At 44.2% G+C, this 24,873-nt stretch overlaps 1 protein-coding gene across 1 annotated transcript; it reads right to left on the bottom strand.

Annotated features, from left to right (window-relative positions):
- Nucleotides 1-7,857: 7,857 nt before the first annotated feature.
- Naa60 (N-alpha-acetyltransferase 60) lies at nt 7,858-24,179 on the bottom strand. The gene is made up of 5 exons (XM_075701073.1): nt 24,012-24,179; nt 17,763-17,953; nt 15,873-16,029; nt 12,056-12,330; nt 7,858-11,287 (listed from the first exon to the last, which is right to left on the bottom strand). The coding sequence occupies exons 2-5, from the start codon at nt 17,912-17,914 to the stop codon at nt 11,158-11,160; spliced, it is 714 nt and encodes a 237-aa protein (XP_075557188.1). The 5' UTR covers nt 17,915-17,953; nt 24,012-24,179; the 3' UTR covers nt 7,858-11,157.
- Nucleotides 24,180-24,873: the final 694 nt, after the last annotated feature.

Raw genomic sequence — 24,873 nt, 5'->3', positions numbered from 1 at the left:
CCGGGAAGGCCCCGAACATCGAGAACCTCAGGCCGATTTCTCTAACCTCCTGCGTCAGCAAGGTCACGTAGCACGTCGTCCTCAACAGGCTCAACGGGTACCTCGAACACAACGAGGTTTACACGTACAACATGATCGGCTTCCGCACTGGACTCACGATGCAGGATGCCATGAAACTAATCAAACATGATATTGTGGATGGCCTTTCCAGAGACGTCAAGGCTCTGCTCAGTCTGGACCTCGAGAAGGCTTTCGACAACGTGCTCCACACCTTCATCGTAAAGACAATTTCAGACCTGGGTCTCGGTTCCAGATTCCACAGCTACGTCAGCTCTTTTCTAACAGACAGGAAGGCCAAGCTTCGCATTGGGGACTTCCGCTCCGACGATGTGCCCCTCAGAAGGCGGGGCACTCCTCAGGGCGCCGTCATCTCCCTCACACTGTTTAACATCTGTATCACTAGTCTTTCCGAAAGGTTGGCACACGTCGAGGACGTCAAGCACACCATCTACACCGACGACTGCGAGGGCAGAGTCGAAGAAGCCATGCAGGAGGCACTCAACGTGATCGAAAAGTATCTCTGCCCCACCGGACTTCGATGCTCCCCCACCAAGTCAGTGCTTCTGCTTTACAGAAAAGAGAAGGGAGGCAGACCCAAAGATTGGAAGCCAGTATCTAAAAGCAGCATCAGTCTTCGCACTTGTGACGGGGGTGATACCCAGGGTCGACGTTATTCGGGTCCTGGGCATGTTTGTCGAATTCAATGGCCGGAACGGAATGGCTCTCCGCAAGATTATCGCAAAGATGGACAACGCTTTCCGCCTTGTTCACAGAATTGCAAACCGGCATCAAGGCATGAAGGAAAACAATCTCCTCAGGCTCATCAGGCTGACCAATAGGCCTTCGTACTATACCACTTCACGTACACGATTTCTATGCACAACTGGCTCAGAGCGGAGCAATACAAGCTCAACGCTCTCATCTACAAAGTAGTCAAGAGGGCTCTCGGGCTACCCATCAGGACCCTTATCGAGGATCTACTCAAGCTGGGGCTGCATAACACTGCCGAGGAGATTGCCGAAGCCCAAGAACGCGCGCAACTCACTCGCCTGAGCACCACAGCGGCAGGTAAACACATCCTCGAAGAGCTGGGTTACCACCCTGCGAGATTCCCTATGGTCAGTACCCCGATCCCTAGGTGCATTCGAGACAAGTTCGAAGTGGCCCCTGTGCCCCGAAACATCCATCCCGTCCACAACGAGGGCAGATGCAAGGCCAGAGCAGCAGCCATCCTCAAACAGATCAAGCAATGAGACATTAGAGCAAGCTTCGTCGACGCCGCAAAGTACAGCGATGGGAAGACCTTTGCCATCGTTGTGGTCGACTCCAGCGGCAGGATTTCCAATAGCACCTCCATTCGCACTTCAGACCCCGGAGTCGCCGAGCAAGCCACCATCGCCCTCGCCCTGCTAGACAGTCGTGGGTCCAAGATCTATAGCGATTCCACAATGGCAGTTAGGGCTTTTTAGAAGGGTTGCATCGCCGAGAAAGCTGCTCGTCTTAGCAGCTCGAGTCTATATGCTCCCACGCACCATTCAATTCACTGGTTTCCTGCTCCTGTAGGGTCGGTCGAGCGTGCTCCCCCGAACCTCAATGAGTCTGCTCGCGAGGCTGCGCGTGGCCTCGCCGACCGCGCTTCCTCTGTAAGGAGTGCCTCCTCCCCTCCTCCCTACGGGCACAGGGACGCTCCCACTACTCACAACGAAGTTATTAAATTCTTCTACATGTCTAGAAGGGTCTTTCCACCCTCTCACCCCAAGTTGAACAGGGCGCAAGCCATTTCGCTTTGATTTCTACAGACCAGCATATATCCGTGTCTGTCCGTTCTCCACGAGGCTTACCCCAACGTGTATTGCAACGACGCCTGCCCGTCCTATGGGCAGACTTCTACTCTAGCGCACATGCCCTGAGAGTGCGGGTCGACATACTCCAAGTTCATCAAGGAGGAGTGAGACTCGCTTCTGCGTAGCCCCTCTCTAGAAAAGCAGATCCTGGCTGTCCGGCGTGCCTGCGACCAAGCCAGTGGGCTAGACCTGCCGGTCCCGACGTGGGATTAGCCGGGCTGCAATAAAGTTTCTTCACTCACTCACTAACTCACTAGAAAATGCACTGGTGGGCACTGCAAGCTTTGAGCACACAGTTAGCAGCTAAAATATACATCAAAGTGACGTGAAGTAAGCAATGGTTATATCAAAATATACGAGGGTAAGTCAAAAATTATCCGCCATGTTGCTAAAAGTTTTATTGCAATACAAATAGGAAACTCACATTAACATCATTTTTCAACATAGTCCCCCTGCTTTTCAATGCACTTGGTCCATCGAAGCTTCCCAATGCCCCCAGAAAAGAAGGTTTTCGGCTGAGCAGTGAGCCACACATATACCGCATCCTTCACTTGGTCCGAGGTAAATTATCTGCCATGTTGCTATAAATTTTATTTCAATACAAATAGGAAACTCATATTAACGTCATTTTTCAACATAGTCCCCCTACTTTGCAATGCACTTGGTCCATCGAAGCTTCCCGATGCCCTCAGAAAAGAAGGTTTTCGGCTGAGCAGTGAGCCACACATATGCCGCATCCTTCACTTCTTGGTCCGAGGTGAATCGACGGCCCCCTAATGCCTCTTTGAGTGGATCAAGCAAGTGGTAGTCAGAAGGGGCAAGATCAGGACTGTATGGAGGGTGAGCCAGCACTTCAAACTTGAGTTTCCTGTGCGTTTCAGCAGTGCATTTTTGTGCAACAACACAACACCTTTCAACAGTATAGTCCTCACGTTTGCTTAAAATTGCAGGAGCCTGTCAGTAAGCATCTCACTGTAATGCGCGCTGTTTATTGTCGTGCCACTCTCCTGATGCTCTAGTGCTGGGCCTTGTGCGTCCCAAAATACGGTAAGCCTCAGTTTTCCTCTGGATGGTTGGGTTGTGAACTTTTTCTTGCTGGGCGATTGTGGATGTTTCCTTACCATACACTGCCATTTACTCTCCGGCTTGTAATGATGGATCCATGATTCGTCACCAGTGATGATTCTGTCTAAAAAGCCGTCACCTTCGTGACCAGCAATCCAAACGTTTTTGGCAGATGTCCAAGCATGTTTGTTCATGCAACACTGTGAGTTGTTTTGGGACACATCTTGCACAATTGTGGATGATATTGTAGGCAGAACCATGACTAATTTGCACACGATGTGCCACGTTATCAATAGTCACTCATCTGTCTAGCATGCCACGTGCACGCTCAATGTTGTCATAATTTGTGGCAATAGATGGTCGTCCAGCTCCTTCCTCATGCAAAACACTTGTGTGATCATATTTGAATTTTTCGATCCATTCGTAGACACTCTATTGCTGCAAAGCACTGTTCCCGTACTGTGCCGAAAATCTTTGGTAGGTTGTGACCCCTGACACACCTTCCGACCACAAAAACCAGATCATTGCTCCCATTGTTCCTCTTATGTGCAAACTTGGAATGGAGTGGCCATAATCTATCTGCAACAAAAGGAAGACAAATGGAGGAATTAGACTCAAACTTTCATAGCATGACCACAACAGCATAACAATGAAATAAACAGGGTCAGAGGTCTGTATGAACAACGTAAGAAGAGGTATGTCAAAATTGCGGATAATTCTTGAATTACCCTCGTAATTACTGTTCCTTATCAGTGGAAACAGTTACTCTTCATAAGTGATCAGGAAAGAAAAGAAAACATTGAGCAAACATTTTGAATGAACGTATAAGTACACCTTGGGTGTTTTAAGGTATAAAGAACACAACTAAGCTCACACAAAAACACATTGACAGCACTGTCTCCTAAGTTTGTATGTTCAAATAAAAACCAACAGATGTGCATTGCGAATAGAGACTATTTTGCACACATACATGATAATAGCTGGAAAAAGGAACACAAAAAATGTCGCTGCGAACTCAACGGCGCTCTGTGAATGCGATTACTGATAATATACAGCCCGACATTCAGCACAAATTGTGATTACAAACAAAGCCACAAGAGGTGACTGCATCACAGACGCCGCTCAGCAGGCCGCATCCGGGAAGGTCCGATCTCGGCCCCCCCTCCCGCCCACAAATGATGCTACTGGCGAAATGCTCATGTACTTAGATTTAGGTGTACATTGAAGAAAGCCAGGTGATTAAAATTAATCCAGAGCCCTCCGCTTCGGCATCCCTGATAAACTGAGTGTTGAGTTTGGACATTAAACACTAGGATTTGATTCGATACCAGCCCTTGAATAAATGAAGATATTTATTTTCTGGCGCAGTCGACTTCCGTTCATTCGATCCTGACGGGACTGACGAAACTGGCCGAATTTGCGGTGGGTCGAGTTAAGCAAAAGGCAGCAGAAAACGCCAAAACACGTCATTAACTCACTTGGCTGTATTTGCCTGTGAAGTTAGCTTCGCCGCAATACATCTTTGTTGTGCGGTGAAGCATATTAAGCGAGACAAAAAGTGCCACTGTGTTCCTTAATTTACACATTGGCATACGCCGTGTCCGGTCACAGTACACCTAATAAGTTTACTGGCAGGCCCTCGAGATAGAAGCCCGCCTTTTGTCAGTGTCCCCTCGACTTTGCGAGTTTTTTTTTTTTTTCTTTTCTTAATGCGAAGCATTTCTTGGCGAACATTTGCCACTTTGGCAGTATCTATCTAGCCGCCTACGTCTTGGTGCTCTCATGGTCGTTTCGTTAACTTGGCATGTACCAAAATTGGCATAATATGACAAGAGTGCATGGCGAACATAAATGATAGGTCATGACATGAATATCGTGACGTGTATCATGTCACGAAACAGCCGCCTACATCTTCGTGCTCTCGTGGCCATTTTGTTAACTTGGTAGGCTCCCCGCACAGTGCTTCGCATAACACCGATTCCCACGGGGCGTGGTATCTGTCGGCTTTTTTTTATCTTAGTGTTTTCCTTTTCACTAGTTTTTCCGTAACACAGATGGATTTTCTCTGCGCACTGCGCATGAGGCAGGTACAAGCAAGGGCATAGGAACTGGGGTGTCAATGACAGCCTACAGGTGAAAGCTCTTGGAAAGTTCACTCAGCCAGACAAGGCTATGGTGGGCTAGGTTGGCCACATGCTACCTTGCTTAGTAGGAAGGAGTGGGGGCGTGGAGTCGGGTGGGTCCCTCACAATAGCCAAGAGCACTAAAGATAAATTTATTGGGCAGAAGCGTCCGCACACTCGATCACAGGTCGTGAATGCAAGCTTACCAATACCATTGAAATGAGAAGTATGCAATTACTACTGTATTCTACCTGTACTAAATTGTGGGGCTAAAACTTGGAGGCCAACAGAGTTTGAAGAAAGCTAAGGATCACACTGCGAGCTGTGGAAAGAATGCAAGCATAACATTGAGACCAAAAGTGCAGATAGACATGATCCAATTGAGTTTGAGAGGAAAAGGTGGTGTTGGATAGGTCATGTAATGGCATAGAATGGACAACCAGTAGAGCGAGAATTTTTCTTTTCTATATCAGTACCAAGCAAAGCTATCACAGAAACACGGAGAGCCAAAATATGCAAAATATTTGCCTTTATTTTTTCTTCAAATGAATAATGTAGCAGAACAACACTAAAGTGAATACCTTCTGTTTGTGTGTGCCAGTTATCATTGTTGTGTCTGCAATTAACTGTCTTAAAAATAGAAGTAAATCAGAAATGGTCGCCTTAACAATGTGGCTCCTTTAAACACAAAAAGTTTTTTTTTTTACATGTGAGCATGCAAACAATTTGTGAGCGAGAGGAAATGACTGAAGTTCTCTTGAAAAATGTCTAAGGATCTCTCTCAGTCATCTTTTCTCTGGCTTGTCACTAGTTCAGGATGAGCTGCCTCGGCCTACGGGAGATCTTGTGGTGCTCAGAAGCATCTCATAAGTGCCTACAGTTCGAGCACAGGAAGTGCTGCAGGAGAGCTTCTTTGGGATGTTGGTAGTCGCTGGCAGTGCTGTGCAGAGCTTCTCCCAGCACTGCCAAATGGAGATAGGGCACTTGCTGCCACTGAATGAAGGCCACAACATTTTCCTGTCAGCAGGCTTCCCTGAAGTTATCATTGCATGTATATTGCTTTATACATCACATGCGACATTGTAGTCTAGCAAGACATTTTGCAGCGACTGCGTTCGCACCAAGAAATAATTCAAGGAGCACTGTTCAAATAGCTCAGCGTTTCTTGCAAGAAATTATCTAAATATACTTTATTTAGGAAGTGTTAATCCTTAAAAGTGAACAAACTGTATTAGACTGCTGTTAGTTTGTTGTTTCAGATCATTTTGCTCTTAGTTATCCTTTTTGGGCTTTTAATTTGTGGCATGGTGTGGCATCCACATACACATCAACTGGCGAATAGCAGCACCTGCTTTGCAGTATTGTGTGTAATCTCACAAATCTGATATGATGTTTAAACGATGCCACAGAAATTTAACGCCAGGCAAATTTTCAAGAGTTCATAAAGAATAAACAATTTTCCAGGCAATGTGTCGAACCTAAGCCTTTTTAATTTGTATCTAAACCACTTGACCACAAAACGTGCGGCGATACATTTTGAAGACTAAACTTCTTGCGTGGCTTCCATGGTGCTGCATGCAAAGTGTAAGATAGAGCATATGTGCCCCCTTCTCTCCAAATGGATAGGTCATTTACCATTGTCCGTCAAGCAAGCTGTTCAGCTGCAGAATGTGTGCTATAGTCAGTGACAGGTCAAGAATACAGCAGCCCCTCAAACTAACCCCACACATACACCAGGGTGTTGTCTCGCGTCCCCCTAGCTGCTTTGTAACTGTGCTCCCCAACTTTGCCTTGTTCAAGCATTTCTTTGTTGCAATACTATTCACTCTTATGGTGAAGCTCTTCGTTTGTCAGGCACGAGTGATAGCCATGTTTGTAGATGTATCAACCAGACTATTTCTTTCGCAGTATGTCTACAGGCAAGTGTTGGAAAGCTTTGGACAGGAAAATTCTAATTTTTGAAGTCTTCTTTGTCCTCGATGCAGACACTTGACTGTTCATGCATGTGGTACGTGCACCTTGTCGCTGCAAAAGTGTGGCAGGTTCCCTTTGAGCTGGCCATATTTGCAAGGAAAACATTTCTTCAAGTACAAAAGCATGCACATTCTTATGAATTAGCTTTTAGAACAAAATAATGAGTGGCACGTGTTACACTATATGCATATGTTCAATCCTGTAATGCCCAGACACAGCTCTACATTAAGGAGCTATATGAAAATTGTTTATTTTTGGCCATGGAGAGTACATGTGTACAAAAAAAAAAAAAAAATTAGATTCTGGTGTTTAATACACCAAAACCACAATCTGATTATGAGGCATGCTGTAGTGGGGGACTCCGGATTAATTTTGACAACCTGGGGTTCTTTAATGTGCACCCAATGCACAGTACATGGGTGTTCTTGCAATCACCCCCATTGAAATGCAGCCAGTATTTGATCCTGCGACCCCTTGCTTGCAGTGCAACACCATAGCTTCTAAGCCACCAGTGCGGGTTGCTTAGCGGAAAAAAAATGGTATTCGAGTTATCACTGAATTATTACAGCAATTAGCAGTTTATGTTCTGAGCTACCCACAACTGAAAGCTCTCTGCAGTGCATCAAAAATGCTATTATAGTCCATGCATTAGGTTTGCCACGATTCAGAATTTTGAGGTATCAAAACAGCCTAGCATATATATGTTAGGCATTACAGAAAGAAATATAATTCTAGGCTCACCTCATGCAAGTTTTCTACTGCAGCCCAGAAAGCAGGCACAGAGTCAAAAATGAGAACTTTCACAAGCTTTTATTTGCTTAAACATCTGCATCTGTTGCATAAAACAGCAGTGTGCCTTGTCAGTCGCTATGGTGTCATTCACACTGCAAACAACTAGCATACCACACAACTCGCTGGTGGGAAGGGTAACGCAACAGTTTGTGAGAAATATAAAAAAAAAGACCCTTCCCTCACATTGCGAGAGCTTGTTCGTGTGCTTTCACCACAACACACCGGTCAATAAATAATGCTGAAACACATATTGCACTTCATCCATGATAATGTACGCGACAGGAATGTGTAGAAGAGTTATGATCCTATTCCACCAGATGCACAACTAAGCCGGACAAGCAGACCATAGTTCAGCTCCTACTTGTTCGGAGTGTTCTCTTTCATGCCTCCGGTAATGGAGTGTGCAGAATGAATTCAAATGAAGTCTCAGTCTATTAGCTGCATGGGGTTCAGGTTACTTGAACATGGTATGAACCTGCAAGGCACAGTTGTTGGTACAGTCGAAGCATAGTATAATGAATTACCGGACATAATGAAATAAATATAAAATTTGCAGGTATTTTTCACAGATGCATGCTTATAACGAACGTCAGAAATAACAAAGGTATCTTCATGTCAAATGCGACTGTAATAACGAAGTTCAAATGCATTCGGACACACCTCAGCTTTGTCTCTCAACATGTACTGCAGAAATACCTTGCCAACTTATTACTGCATCACGTGTCACCCACCTGGGTAAGCCATGTTCCGGACAATGCACTGAACTGAACATGAGGGTGATGCTGCGCTGTTGACAAGGCTCGATGCTTGCAGTATTCAAACTTTTTTAAAGCCAACATTCCATTGGGAGTGATAAACCTGTGTAACAGAGATACCACACTTTGACTTTACCATGACAGGCTGTTAAAGCAGCACACGAGACAGCTTTGGCGGCAGGAGAGTACATTCGAAACTGAACCATAGGTTCATCCACTAAACCTTTCGCAGCAGACATGCTGATGTTTCAGGTAGCCATTTCACTGCAAGTCCTTATGCTGATTCCTTTAATAGCCTGTGAAGTCATAAGTGCTTCAACAGATAACTTGCTCCGAGAGCCATGGAGTCAGGTCGTATGGGCACCCACGTGCCTATGTAAATCCCCTCCAGGCATCAATTGCATTACTTGCGTCTCCAGGATTATGAAAACTATACAGCTGCAGAATGGATTATAAGCTTTCGATTCTTTCTGTCAGGTTTAAAAAATCTGGACTTCATGCGAGAACTCTCTACAGGAATGTCATATATGAGAACTTCATGTCTAGCATAATTGAAAAGCACCTATCCAGGCACTTGAAATATATGCTGGATGTGCAAGACATCGTGAAAAAATGTGAACCCTCTACATGAAGATGTACTGATACCGAAAACACCCAGCTGTCTTCTTTTCCAACTCTGTTTACTAAAACACTTTACATATTCAAACTTGCAGTACAGGTCCAATCAGAAGTATTATTTTTATATTTATTTTTATATTTATCTCCTCACATTTTGCAGCCAAATGAGTATGCAAGTGACGCTAAAACTTATATTGAAACAAACTAAAACAAAGGTAATGACAGATGAAGCATTATGTGCCACGAGTGTAATAGTATAGAATAGACCTTGTCCCTGTGGCATAGGTGCAGTAATGATTGCCAAGGCCAAGTCCTTGATGCCATTTTTTTAGGAGCTAAACCACACATGCATGTTTAGTATTATTAAATGCTGGGATGAAAATGCGTGTAGTTGAAGCAGAAAGTGTGGCATTGTAATTGCAAAATAAAACCTTTTTCATTGCTTAAAATGTTAAGAGGCATTTGTCAAGGTCTTTTTTTTTTTAAACAGTTTTGTTACATGCATAATCATGTTGGGCTTAACGTAGTTGAAGCAAAATGGCACCCATCGCCGATGATTACGGGGACATGAAAAATATAACTTTGAACAAATAGCCATAACAATTTTGTTACGCATATGATAACAAAGTGAGCTGCTGAAGCACAGTATGTGCTTCATGCCATTACATTTGCTCTTGTGAAAAAATAACACACTGCTTGAACAGCTGAGACATATATTTAGTAATGAAAAACAAAATGCTCGAATTCCAATGTTCACAGATCCACTGTTGAGATGTCATGCATCATAAGTGTGCATGAAAAGTGTCACACTGAAGCAGCTATCCATCATAGCTGTGTTGGCAGCATAGTCACATCTCACTTTTTTGGCCACAGTTGGCAGCACTTGTTGCCTATTCTTAAACTGCAGAGGAAAACGCTAATAGGGAACCAGCAGTACAGGTGACACTTCTGGTAGTTGTGGAAAGGCCCTGCCACAAATTTTTGGCTTCTGCTGCAAAGATTTCACCAAAATGCATAATTGTGGCTTTTTCTGCATTGTGACGAGCCACAGCCAGCTTTTGCATGCACAACACATTGCTCATTTTCTTCTGTTGCTGGCTTTCTCCACGTGTCCGCTAATTTGTGGAGGAATGAATGTCACACTTACACCTAAGGAGCACAGTTTCCACAATAAACCTGGATTCACTGGTAGCTCCCAGGCCCGGCAGAATTTGTGGTACATCGACTGTTGCTCACAGGGTACACCCTATTGCAAAAGGTAGCTAATGGTTTAGCTGGCCTTTGCATCTTTTTGTTTGTTTGTTTGTTGCTTACACTAGGGTGTGTAAGGTGTGCTGTGTGTGGAGGTATACTATTTTGTTCAGACGATGAGTGTGCTATATTAAAGTGAGGCAATACAAGTAATGTTCAGTCAGAGCATCTCCAATGGGGGACATGCAAAATCTACCTTTAGACAAGGTGTGGTGTTCATATTCGTTGAGTCTAATGCTGGCACAATGTTCAGTAGCTCAACGTCTCCACAAGCTTCTTTAAGCACCGTTTGTCACATTCACTTGCCTTCGCACAAATCGAGAAACATGCAAAGCAAAAAATGCCACCGTACTAGCCTTAGCAACACAGCTAAGGCACATAAAAAGAAAGAAGTCTGTACACGACAGCTGCACTTGACTGGAGAACCCAAGGCACAGCATAGGGCCCAGCACAGCACCCACACACGTCTTTTCGTGAATGCATGAGGAACGAGGTTGTTGCAGAAGTAAAAAAACAACACTTTGCTCAGTGTCGGCACTGCATTGAAATGAGCATTCACTTTTTTTTTCTCTTCAACTTAGTGAAAAGAGAGGCAGAACACTAAGAGAAATTCAACAACAGTCTTGTGCCCAAATGCTGGGCTGCAGTCTTTTGGGATGGGGAAAGGCACGATTGCTACTTGTGTGACACAAACACCCTTGAGAACAGCCTGGAGAAGAGCTTTCCCACCATGCGCAGCAGCTGCTTGGGCAGTGCACACACTTCCAGCCGGGACACCTTCTGGCTCCAGTGCTTGATGTAGTCCGTGCGGGCACAAGTCAAGCTCAAATGAACCATGGCCATTGCAAAATTGGTCTCTGAACTTCTACTAAATGAACAACACTTCAGCATCGATGGGTCCAACTCTGCAACTGCTGGTTGCTACACTAAAAGAATGTACCGATTTTCTCAATCTACCACTATTTTTCGAAATGGTGCAGCCAGTCTCTACCTCTACATGTGCGGAATTGATATGCTGAATGGCACATTCACTATTGGTGTGCGGATGATAGAAATGTAGAATATGAATTGAATAATCTAATCATATTTCTAGGTTTTTTAATACAATTCAATTTTAAACAAAAATAAGGGGTTGCTACGACTACTGCAACCTGCTGGCCATGGAAAAGGGCCAATGCATGCAAGCTGCCTCAGACGCTTGCCCAGTGGATGCTAATTATTCTAAATCCTGCACAGTTTGTCATGTTATTAGGTCCATTTGATTCGCCTGCACTTTCTGAACTAGTTCACAAGGTGATGCACTTTGCTATTTGTTGTACCACTTAAATGCAGCAGCGTTGCCACTCATTTCACTGAGTGCATGCTTCTTGCAGGATGAGTTCACAGCATTCCATGCATTCATCAGAAACGTAGTGCAGCAGGAACTAGTTCACAAACTGCAGAGTGGATCAAATGGACCCACTGCTTATCTGCTTTGGCTCTTAAGGCACAAAAAGTATGTTTAATCAAGCTTCTGGCTGGACCATAGCAGGCCCACAAGTGCCCATGCAATGCCATAGTCTGAAAAGGATATAGGAGTGTCCAGGGTGGGTGGCCACCATTGATGTAAAGCACATATGAGTATCCATCACGGGGTGCACCCCGGACTGAGTAATACAGGGGCAGGAAGGCATGTGGCCGGAAGCAGCGCCGCTCGTAGAACTGGATGGCACACGTGTTGGATGCCAGCACGTGCAGGTAGACAGCCTTGCAGGCACCACAACCGGGTTGTGGCTGCTGCTGGGACAGGTGCGCAAGCAGGCTGTCCAGCAGGAGTGTTGCTATGCCATTGCGCCGGCACTCGCGCACCTGCACGATACGGTGGGTGACGGGGCTTATAAGTACTGCACTAAACACCGCTGATGGTTGACAGCCCACTTCTGAGCGTTATTTGCCGTTTTAGGTATTTTTCTGTCAACAGCAGTCAGTAGGGGTGTGCAAATATTCAAAAGGGTTGAATAACAAATTAAGTGGTCACTGTTCATAAATATGAACACTCAAATATGAATAGTTATCAAATATTTCCATACCCTACATGTGTACCATCAAACATAAAATTCAAACAAATGTACGATAAATTTCATCTCTACAGGCATAGTAGGGGCATAAAACACGAGAATTTGCTTAGTGGAGCAAGCTACGTCCCTCAGGGAGCCAGACCTGACTGGCTTTACAGCAATCACTCGCACTCTATGAAAAGTCCCAGGTACGCAAACAAATCGCTTAGTTTTTTTCTAAGGTTCCATTTGTGTTTTTAACAAACAATGCTTCATAATGGGTAATGTACTGACACAAACTTGCTAATATTATGAAGACATGTACTATGGCGTGAACATAGTTTTACATTAATCGGGAACACGGCTGTCCATTATTCGACAAGTATTTGACATTCAATATGCTTCTGGAAATATTTAATTCATATTTGATTTGGTCAAATATTAGTATTCGCACACTCCTAGCAGTCAGCTTCTGTCAGTATGAAAGCGGGTACACAATTCACTGCCCACATAATCTATGAAACACTTCGGCTCCTATTAGTTCTCGCATGTCTGCTGGTTATTTCTGCTTCATTGAAAAGTGGCTGACACGCCAAAATGACAATGCTGAAACGATTCACAGATTAAGCGAACAGTGTGTCAGCTCAACATCCAAAAGAACTGAACTTCCAGGTATACAATGTTGTTTACTCGTGTGGATTATGCAACATTTAGCAATCTGGCTGCACCTGCATGATCATTCAGACAATTTCAAGGACGAGCCATGCTCACATTTATCTGCACACTGCGATAAGCAATGGCTGTAAGCATTTATTTGGGTTGTATGCCGAAATTATATTCACACAGGACACGTGTACACCTGTGAGAAAAAGTGTATGGACCACAGAGCCTCCGAAAAAACTAAATTTCTTTGCAATTAGCATTAATAAAGTGAAATTGGCGAGTAGACTGGAAAGTGCACAATATCAAGTTTGGACTGCAGTCCTCAATTTCAAGTTGCATTCAGGCTGAAGAAAAAATAGGCTTTATCGCGCAATCCCTGGTCCATATACTTTTGCTCACGGGTGTACATGCGTAAGATTTTCAGCTGTGAGAGTACATTTTGAACTGTGAGGGACCTATTTGATCTGAGATGCTCTGTTCATTATTTTCCCAACCATGTGTTCACAAAGTAGCAATGTACTGGTATCTTCACAGTCAAATATGCAGTGTGATCTGATAACGAACCAGTTGTTTGCACTACTTTGCATCTGTTTGCGTTTCCAGTCCTGGTTGGTGTTCTTTTCATCCCGGCTAGTTTGTGCTGTGCATAAACAATCGACATTCATACTTAGTCTTGCTGTAATTTTAATGAGTTTCATTTGACTGTAGGCTTTACTTCTATATTGCTCATAATGGGTGGAGCTGTGTTTTATCCTTGAAACTGAACACTTGATTGTTTCTACAGAAAACCAGATTTCTTCTTGAATGCCAGATCAAGAAAGCACAGTATACTACATGTTTATACCTCAACATTTGAAAAAGATACAGAAACCCCAAAATGAAGAGCCCTATAAATAATTCACATGAAAACAAGCACACAGGTACCCAGCAAAAAGTGACTCATTCTATACACAGTATTTCCTCATTGAAATGGCAGTCATTGCATACAAATATTTCTGCTACAATGGATTAAGACCTGGTTTGGCTTTATTCCACAGCTGAAGTCCTGGTGGATAAAAAAAGGAAACTACCACTATATTCACAGCCCAGTTCTGGATATAAAGCAAGGTGCTCGTTTATTATAATATGTTGCTTGAATGTGTTTCAAAAGTGGTTGTGCAATGCATTGGCACTGCATGCAGTTTGTAATGCAATGATTTATGAATGACTGTTTTCTGTCCCAACAGCAAGCCGTTTTAAAGGTATTTAAAGGTAGTTCTGGCATGGCGTCTCTAAAGGTAGTGACTTATGCACTGGTGTCTTCATTGAGTAGGAGACAAGCATGGGCCTTGTGTTATGACATAACTGATTTATGCAAATATTAAGGTTACACACGTCACTCTCCCAAGACATTTAGGCAAGAGGCAAGTCCACACTCGCCAACCTGTGAACATTAAGGTTAATAAAAATCTGCCCTCACGCTAAAAAAGAGGCAGTGAACAGATAGCACACATTCTTAACAAATTTGCCCTCAGCACACACACATTTTGTGGAATACATACACACTTGATTAATGATGATCACCTCTAGACGCAGCACACAAGCAACAGCAAACTTAGAACAGCAGAGATTGACAAGCAAATCTTTAGATCACAGTGTCTTTTTCAGCAACTACAATGTTGGCGATTTTGCTTGCTTCAAGAACTTGTCTGAACAAACTTGCTCAAAGCAAGGACTCCTCTAATACACTTACACTATCAGAAGACTTCCAAGGCTATACAGAGACTGAAAAGCGATATTCTATTTGGGTCTTTGTTTGCAGTACTAAATATCCGTTGGCATTCAGCATTACTGTGAGCAATTGACAGGATCCCCTGCATCTAAATTGGGATCCTGGTGAACTTTAGCATACGTCCACATGTACAATGTTACCTATGTGTGCCCACTGTACACATCTTGGTTCATTCAATATGTCCAATTAAAGTTTATGAGTTTGCAAGTTGACAAACTCGAGTGCAACTAAGTTTCATAAAACATGATGAAACATTCGTAAAACCATAGAATGAGCCCAAATTTGTAAACTTTACAGAAAATTTGGAATTGGCAAGTCTGCAAGTGAGTGCTCCTAACACTGCCAAGGCAGCAAAAGGAATTGGGTAAAGCTTGCCTTTCTTACATTCAAGACCAAGTTATGTGGTTTTCATAAGAGTTGAACTATGCTTTTATGATTTTTTTTTCATAGATTTGCATGGCCATTAGATGTTGCCGCAGATAATGGTTTCCTAGTGTCCCTATATATGCTCCATATGATGTCGATGCAGGAAGGCTGCGGTTGGGTTGACATGCAAGATGCCTAATGGTGCATGTAGCATTCTACGGGAAAAAAAAAAGTAATGCATGACAACTCTATAGGAGACATGCTGCAGCTATCTTTTGTATAATTAACAGTCATATCCATAAGATCTATAAAATCCATAAAATCCATAAAGTGTAGCTAGAATTCCATAGGTTTCTGAGAAATTAAAAGGCTTGGCATGTGAATAATATACACTGATACTAGATGATAGTATGTTGAAGGTATTGAATGTGGTAAACACATTTGAAGCTAGTTACGTTCTCCCTGTCATCTGGTGTTAGTAGAGTGAGATCAGTGCTGTTGAGAAGCACATATTGCTGGCCAGTAGATAACCAAAACAGCATGTGTGGACTCACCACCCCCAGGGTGAGAATGTAGGCAACCTGTGCAGAGGGCGGGAAGTTTGTGGCCAGGAGTCCTGCATCTTCTCGGTTGCACTGGGACTGCGCTTTGCTTTCGGCAACAATGAGGCCAATGATGCGGCCCCCATACATTGCTGCCAAGGCAAAAAACCTGCACATGACATGTCCGCAGTCCATGATGATAACGGATAAAAGCAGCCATGTCCAGTATTCAATATTGCCTTCAGACGGCAACTAATTCACTGCATTACTAAGTTCAGTTTCACCACACTTTCTTATGTCTTCAGAACCATGATACACATTTCTTCACTGGGGGTGACTAACATTCTTGATATATCCAATCTATGAGGAACGATCAATTAAACTTGTCTCGTTACTTTTAAAGAATCAATATACTTTCTAGTAACTTGTCCATCAGATCTTGCATAGTAATGGAACTGGCCATACTCTTGATTTACTATCTGCAACACTGCAAGTATATTTAAAAATTAAATTTTGGGGTTTTACGTGCAAGAACCATGATCTGGTTACGAGGCGTGCCGCAGTGGGGAACTGCGGATTAATTTTAACCACCTGTAGTTCTTCAATGTGCACACAATGCACAGCACACAAGCGTTTTTGCATTCTGTTGTCATGAGAACATGGCCACCATAACTGGGATCGAACCCCCACCTTGAGCTCAGTAGTGCTACACTACTGACTATGGCGGGTCACTGCTAAATATTATATCAAGTACCCAAGCTTTTCCTCTCCTGAACAAACCTTCCTGCTTGCTATCACTCTTTGTAATGAAGAACACACAAAAAATGTGCACGGAAAATGTACTTGTGGCTCGAATGTGGCTTTCAAACCATTCTTTCCATCCTATGATTGACATCTGCAGTTGAATAAGGCATGAATGAGTTGTGGACCACACTCAACGTTAAAATATTGGACCAATAACACTTAATACCAACCCATACAAGACAGCGCAAACACAGGAAGATGGAGAGGAAGCAATCAATGGTGGTCCAACCAGGGATGCCGTGTAGCCAATGTTCAATAAGTGGAATTGTTTTTGTCAGTGTCACTGTCTGACCACTGTTGATCACATCACACAACCTGAATTTTCTCCTGAATAAAAGATTGCAACACTCTGTTTGAACAAAGAAATATTAAATATAGTTTACAGGGTAAAATGTGTGCTATAAGTACAATAAAAAATAAACAAGAGCAAAGATTATTGAGAAATTAATCAAGTTAAAACATTTTAAAATGGTCTTTCATCGTTAGTCTAAACTGTTTAAAAGTAATTACGTTAGTAATCTTGAGAGGAGGCTGACTGCCAATTCTAAGCAATTTTGGAGGAGGATTAGGCGCTGTGGTATAGAAAATCATTTTGTTCCCTCCTCAAATATATAATGACATAATTCGTGATGATCTGGGTGAGGCTAACTGCTATTTACAATCAGTGCTCACTTAGACACACATTAGAGGTTTCCTTCGTACGGGAAGTAAATGAAGTGCTTGAAGTTACCTTCTCTTTGCAGTGTACCCTGTTAGATAATACCAAACTGATGAAAGCACCTGGCCCAATAGATATTCTTGCTGATGCTGCCACCACTTGGTTTTGGCAGGCTATCAATTTGTGCAAACGCCTCTGATGCCTACTGACAGTTGCATGAACTTTGGTAAGCTTATATGCTAGGCCAGACAACAGGAGGCATCTGTCCTGTCATCTGGTCTTAAGTGTCATCTTCATTTGTGCCATTTCTTCTAAGACAAACCCTCACCAACTAGGCCAACAGCAAGCCAGCCCTGCAGTTACTAGAGGCTGACGCCTGCTCAGGCTGTTGCACCGCAGTGCCTCAAATTGTGCCATCCATATATTCAAAGCAAGCGTGCCTGGGGTTGGAGGTGATGTCATGGTACCAGGAATCCGGGTACTCAATGGGGAACCAGTCGGTGCAGAGTCGGCGCACCTCGGGGGCATCATCAGGTGCCAGGAACCGGAGCTGCACGTTGCTGTCACTCGCCAGGGGCACGACTCCCAGCATGCAGGCTGTGCCCCACAGCTCGCCTGCTTGTCACACACACTGTAACACACACATAGCCAGAGTACTTCTTTTACATTCCTCTATGATAGTCGATTACTATGTCTCCAACTGGCACTAGTTATATCAGTACCTAAGGAGGCACTGTTTCCAATCATATTAGGGACTGGCACACATCACTTCCTCCAAAGTGAAGCAATTCAGGTTGTTCACTTTGTTTTATATAAGCAAAGATCCTAGTCAGCCTTTTTCATAACTAGTTAAAGCAGGAAACGCTGCCAAATTTATTTACCCTCAAAATATTCTTCAGGTTAAATGTATAGTTAAATGTATGTAATGTCTGTTGTGCATGCATCCTCCCATACATGGCTTACACTAGATGCCAGGCCAGGTTGCCTATTTTATTGCAGAGGAAAGTGAAGGAGGGAAGCTGATATCTAGCACAGATTAAAGGAATGCCTAAAGGAGTACTGAAATTTCATTTCCAACACTTCATTATTCTTTTACCATGTATGAAGGCTCTTGACCTCAAAACCCTAGAAAAAAATACTGGCATGCCTTAGAGCACCCTAAATAGTAATATATAACAGCTTTCCTACAAACTAGTTTCGGTTTCATTTTCCAGGAGGTGTGCATCACGATGCAGACGATAGCCACATGGAAGTACAACAGTTCATCCTTTTGACACTTGCTACGGCTCACTCGGTCATCTGCTATGTCGCTACTTTGGCCTGTTCGATTTGCCTGCACCGTTGTGAACCAGTACCAGCAGGGCACAAGAAGTTCATAAATTGTGAAGCTCGACTTCAGTTGTGCAGGCACAACGCAACATTCGGAACTAATGACAAAAAAAATTAAATTATGGGGTTTTACGAGCCAAAACCACTTTCTGATTATGAGGCACGCCGTAGTGGAGGACTCCGGAAATTTCGACCACCTGGGGTTCTTTAATGTGCACCTAAATCTATGTACACGGATGTTTTCGCATTTCGCCCCCACCGAAATGCGGCCGCCGTGGCCGGGATTCGATCCCGCGACCTCGTGCTCAGCAGCCTAACACCATAGCCACTGAACAACCACGGCGGGTGGAACTAATGACAAGGTACCAACACAGTGCAGACTCGCATGTTTTGTCTGCCTGATGTGCGCCGTCTGCGTAAGCTTTAGAGGTCCCTGAATCGCAGGTATGGTTGGTTTCTGAGTTGTGTAGCCCCATGTTGCGCAGAAACAGTAGGCGCACGTAAGCAGGGTTTCAATGACACTTATACCCGTGTGCTGCATTGTATGCTGCGCCGCTGCTTCGAACCTGCACATTTGCACCAAATTGGCACCCTCATTAGGGAGGGCCCAGAAATGTTGTGAACCAGCCCTGTACCTTTCCTGCACCTTTTTAAACAAATAGCATGACTTAGAAGGTGCCATTGCTGCACCGCTAGAACAAACGGCAGGGTGTAGCACCTCATGAACTGGTTCAGGTGGTGCAGGCAAATTAAACAGATCTCTTGTTGTGCAGCCCGGTGTACCAGCATAGGAGACAACAAAGCACACTAGTGCAAATGCAAAATGACACAATTTTCTGCTCCCACATGACCACATACACCTCCTACGAAATAGAACTGAAAGTGATCAGTAAGAAAGCCATTACAGTTATGGCTTATTTAGAGGTCTTAGAGGTATTTAGAGGTCAGTTATTTAGAGGTCTCTCAAGCTTGCCAGCATATTTTCTATGATTTTTAAGGTCCTTAGCCGCCGTAAACACAATGCATGAATGTTCAGAAATGTAATGTCAGTACTTTAAGCTCATGTGATGTTCTCCACAACAATACACATCATATATGCAGTATTATCTTTACAAAAACAACTTCACTGTTTTTTGTTTTGTTTTTTCCTGAACATGCTCCATGACTATTTCACATATAACTATGTAGGGCCCTAAGTGCGACATTTAAAAAGATTTCCCTCATTGACCTTAATCAGCTAACAGTGCCACAAAAATGATTTTACGTTGCATGATAACTTCGAATATGACATGCTGATGATGATCTCCCTTGTTCAGTGCAGCATGTGTGATTTACTGTGAATATATGTATGGTTTTTTTGGTTTCTCCTGTTGGTTGGAGCTGTTATATATTCTTCATTCCAAGCAATAAACTTCAGTTGCAAGTCAGCGCTCGTCCGTGTCGCTTCTTCCTGCTTGTCCCCGTCAAAACCGCGCTGTTGTTTCAAATGTGTCCTCGAACTGTCCGCAGGCATCTGGATTATATAAAACTGATGCAGTGTCATACATCACACTGAAGAACATTAGCTATTGCAAAACTGTCTTAACAATAGCATATGCATCACTGCAGGGATGCATGAAAGGCTCTGGGCAATAGAGTATGAAGTATATTTTGCTGCCACAAAATAATTATGCTCTTATCATGGCCCAAACATAAAAAACATTGCACTGTGAGGCAATAAAATTTATATTTGGCCACAGCTTATTCAACTGCACTTTTGCAACCTGCATGTATGTGTGTCTGAAAGCTGGCTGGTGCACACAGTGCTTCACCAATAACCTGTGTTTTGTTTGCACATGAGTGGAGTGCTAATATGTTTATATATATATATAATTGAAGAATCACCCGTGAGCCGTTGTAGTTGAGTAAGACACGTCGTGACTAGCTGTGATTGCGCGTCTCAAACACACTAAAATTAAAAAGTTAGTGGTGATTTAGCGGTAAATCCAAGAAAAATGCGTTAATATTATGTCTCACCTGATGGTGATAGGGAGCAGACCGCCGTCAATGGCAGTAATATATATATATATATATATATATATATATATATATATATGTATGTATGTATGTATCTTTTCCTTTCCTACTTCCAGTTGAAAATCCTTACCGAGATTGTGTTCACGAGCACAATCAGACTATTTGTTTTTGTTTAAGCTGGCTGCAATCTTCTTACATTTTGTTTTGAGATACAAACAGGTTATATATAATGTTTTGAAAAGCGTAAGCATTTCTATTCCTACCCAACGAGAATCCTGTCGGTAAAGTAAGATGAATGCAATGGCTCACACCCCCGTAAACAATGGCTCGTACTCCCGAAAGCAAGCAAAAAACATAAAAGGCATGTGCTGTCGGTGTTTTGTTTCGTGACATGCGTTTGTGGGATGTAATTCTCAAAATCCTGAGGAATAATTTTGTACAGAACGTAACACAAAGTATGAGCAACTTTAGTGATCGGAAATGAAATTCAGTGCCGCATAGAATTCTTTTCGCTCAAGGGTCACCGGCGCCAGAGGCCGACACCGGATTCTCTGCGATACAGGGGGCTGTAACTCTATCGCATTAAAATGCAATGGCTCATACCCACGTAAGGCAGAGGCTACAAGCGTTCAGCTAAGTGAAGCATAGATTCATTGAAATAACCCATACAACACACAGAACAGCATACGTTTCAATAAAGGGCAAGCTGAACAACATCCAAACAATCAATAAAGCATGAAGAAGGGTAAAAAGAGAAGGACACAGTCCACTGAATGAATACAAGGAAAGACGTTTTGGCTCCCCTGACGGGAGCCTTGTTCACAATGAAATCAAGGACGTGCGATACAATGTTTATATGGCTTTAAAATATGATGTAAGCAGCGCGTGTAGATGGGGGGGAGGGTTCCGTCATTCCGGTTGAGGGTGCTATCTGTCATTTGGATTAGGAGGGATTCCAAGTGGTGTCTTGATGTCAAATTTCTTTCTTTTTCTAATATCTTGGCGTTATCCCAATCAATCCTGTGGCCCAAGTCATCTGCATGCTCTGCCAAGGCGTTTGAGGCGACTTTTTCCTTTTTGACATCGTTGATATGCTGCTTCAACCGCTGTTCGAAATTTCCTGTCTCGCCGATATATACGCAGTCGCAGTCTTCACATGGAATCCCGTAGACGATGCCAGGAAACTTAGTCTTTGGAAGCTTGTCTTTCATGTTTACCAGCCGGTGGCGTAATTTTTGGGACGGCACGCGAGCTACCTGAATGTCATAGCCGCGTAGAACGCGGGCTAAGCCCTCGCTCACACCGGGCACATACGGTATGGGGGCGAGTTTTCTTGGGAGCACACAGTCAGGCCTTGGGGGCTGAGACAGATGGCGTTCCACCGAGTTCACAAACGACCTCGGGTAGCCACATGCCGAGAGATTACAACGAACCTCTTGTAGGTCGGCAGCCCGGCTTTGTGGCGTTGTGCAGATACGCTTGGTTCTGCCGACGAGAGGCTACTACCGATCTCTTCTGGTTCATCGGGTGTACTGAATTAAAATGCAGATACCTGCCTGTGTGTGTGCTCTTTCTGTACACGGTAAATGCCAGACTGTGCCTGTCACGTTTTACGAGGACGTCCAGAAAAGGAAGCTCGCCATCTTTTTCTTCCTCGACTGTGAATTGGATAGACGCTTCAATACTATTCAAATGTGACAAAAATGAAGGAATTTCTTCGCGCTGAATTATGCAGAACACATCATCTACGTAACGTAGGAAGACTCTGGGCGGCGAGTTGAAAGAGGCGAGTGCTCGACGCTCAAGCCATTCCATAGTTAAATTTGCAGTAGTAACAGAAATGGATGCGCCCATCGGTGTCTCGTGCACTTGCTTGTAGAAGGTGCCCTCAAAAGTGAAGTAGGTGTTCTCCAGGCAGAACAGGAGGACCTTCTTCAAGTCAGGAACGTCGATGGGCGTCCTTTCTGGTAGGGTAGGGTCATCGTCCAGAGCGGCGGTGCAAGTTTCCGCGGCGAGTCGACTCAGTCTTGGCAGAGCATGCAGATGACTTGGGCCACAGGATTGATCGGGATAACGCCAAGATATTAGAAAGAGAAAGAAATTTGACATCAAGACACCACTTGGAATCCCTCCTAATCCAAATGACAGATAGCACCCTCAACCAGAATGACGGAACCCTCCCCCCCATCTACACGCGCTGCTTACATCATATTTTAAAGCCATATAAACATTGTATCGCACGTCCTTGATTTCATTGTGAACAAGGCTCCCGTCAGAGGAGCCGGAACGTCTTTTCTTGTATTAATTCAGTGGTCGGTGTCCTTCTTTTTACCCTTCTTCATGATGCCTCCCGACCATACGGGCTTCCGTCAAAACCTCGACCTAATCAATAAAGCACTGCAAACCCCCTCAGCAATTGTAGTGGTGGATTTGCAACAGCTTCGCTGGACATCCAGGTTGATAAGGCCCGACAAAGAGATAAGTGTTGATAACGACCGATGAGGGGTTGATAAGGGTTTATACTGGTCAGATAAAGTTTCATAACATTGGTAAGCACACCGGGCTGCGTGCATATGAACAAGTGGCACAATGCTTACGCATACAACTCCCAGGGATGTTTCTGCTAAACTTTTTTTTTCTCAGCTTTTTTTTTCCCGGTTGGGCTGTGCAATTCACTCATTGCACCCCGCACATAGTTCTGTGCGGCCGTTACTAGCAGACCGAGATAAAAAAAAAAAAAAAAAACTGATTGGAAGACAAAAGACACACAGCGCAGGCTGTATCCACGGTCGCAAGAGAGGGCCTATCAAAAACGCCCAACAAGATGATACCCCGTTGAGCACATCAGGTAATGAACAAGAAAATGTGTCAGGTACGTAAATGATAACTTGAAGACGATCTGTGTTGATTCGTAAACAACACGGCTTTTGCTTCGAACACGGCTGACGCATGGCGCTATTGAACACGTGAGCGTCGTATGCAAGCAGTGCAAACAAAACTCGCAGCTCATGCTGCAGCACGTTTTCTAACGCTCACCCCGGCGTATATTAGAACCTGCGGTTAGTGAAAGACAACTGCGGACGGTATACCCTATTTCCAAGCACACCCTCAGACCAGTGCGATAGAATGTCATTCGAGGGCCGCTCTGAATACTGAAACTATTGATAGTTTAATGCACTGGTCAAACCGATGGGTGGTTTAAAGCATCTAATACCGGCTGCCGTCAAGGAACGGAACCTCGAGAAAAGTTACAGCTGGGGCCGCATTGCGCAATGATCGTACGCGACAAGCGGGTGGTTGTGCACCTGGCACGAACTACACGAACGCCGTGTTGTAGTACTTACGGTCGCAGCGGAAGTCGACCGGCTGGCTTTGGATCATAAGGCACGGCTGTGCGTGCAGATAGGTAGATATCGTGGGCTCTCGATAAATGCAGACATCCTAAAACGACAACCCCACATTGAGACCATTCCAAACTTTAACCTGGACGAAAGCGACGCTACCGACACCTAGGCAGAAAAACATGCTAGTGAAACCGACAAAACAGTCAAATGCGCCGCGATTTCCAATTTGATTCCCCTCGTCGCTATCTTTCACGGTTTTTCACAACATCAGAACCAGAGAATCGATTAAGTAAAATTTGTGGAACAAATTATGCCGACGATCACTGGTGGCGCCGTTTCGGTTTCGTTTTCTAAGGGACAGCCAAGTTCAAAGAGCTGAAAGCAGACCTGAGGGAGGAGCGGGAGAAGCGGGTAGCTTTGTCGACGAGTTGGTCGAGGTGGAAGCGTGGAAGCGGTCCAGGCCGCGCAATTAGTTAGAACCGTGGCCGAGCTTGGAGAAGAGAGGGAAAGGAGAGCAGAACTGCATAGGCGGCTCGATGCGCTTGAGACGCGGGCAGCGGAGAATGATGGGTCGGGACACCAAGCCGGTGGCAAAAGCACAGAAAGTAGGGTAGACCCTACAGGCGAAGTGGGAGGCAGGGAGCCAGAGAAAGCGGGAGTCGGCTCGCCGCCGGTGAATCGGCATAGTTATAGTGAAGCAGCGCAACACGCCCCGAGTGAGGTGACGCTGCAGCCACAGGGGTGCCAGCGAGCGCAAGGAGAGGAGGGGAACAAGCTAACCCCAAGAAATGAGCTCGTAGCCAATGATAAGCATAACCTCGAAGTTAGGAGGGAGGGAAAGAATGCCCTAGTACTTATCGGT

This window comes from Dermacentor variabilis, chromosome 8 (assembly GCF_050947875.1).
Source record: "Dermacentor variabilis isolate Ectoservices chromosome 8, ASM5094787v1, whole genome shotgun sequence".
In the NCBI taxonomy this organism is placed as follows: domain Eukaryota; kingdom Metazoa; phylum Arthropoda; class Arachnida; order Ixodida; family Ixodidae; genus Dermacentor; species Dermacentor variabilis.
The sequence above is the reverse complement of the archived record's forward strand: the minus strand, read 5'-3'. Positions and strand labels throughout refer to the sequence as shown.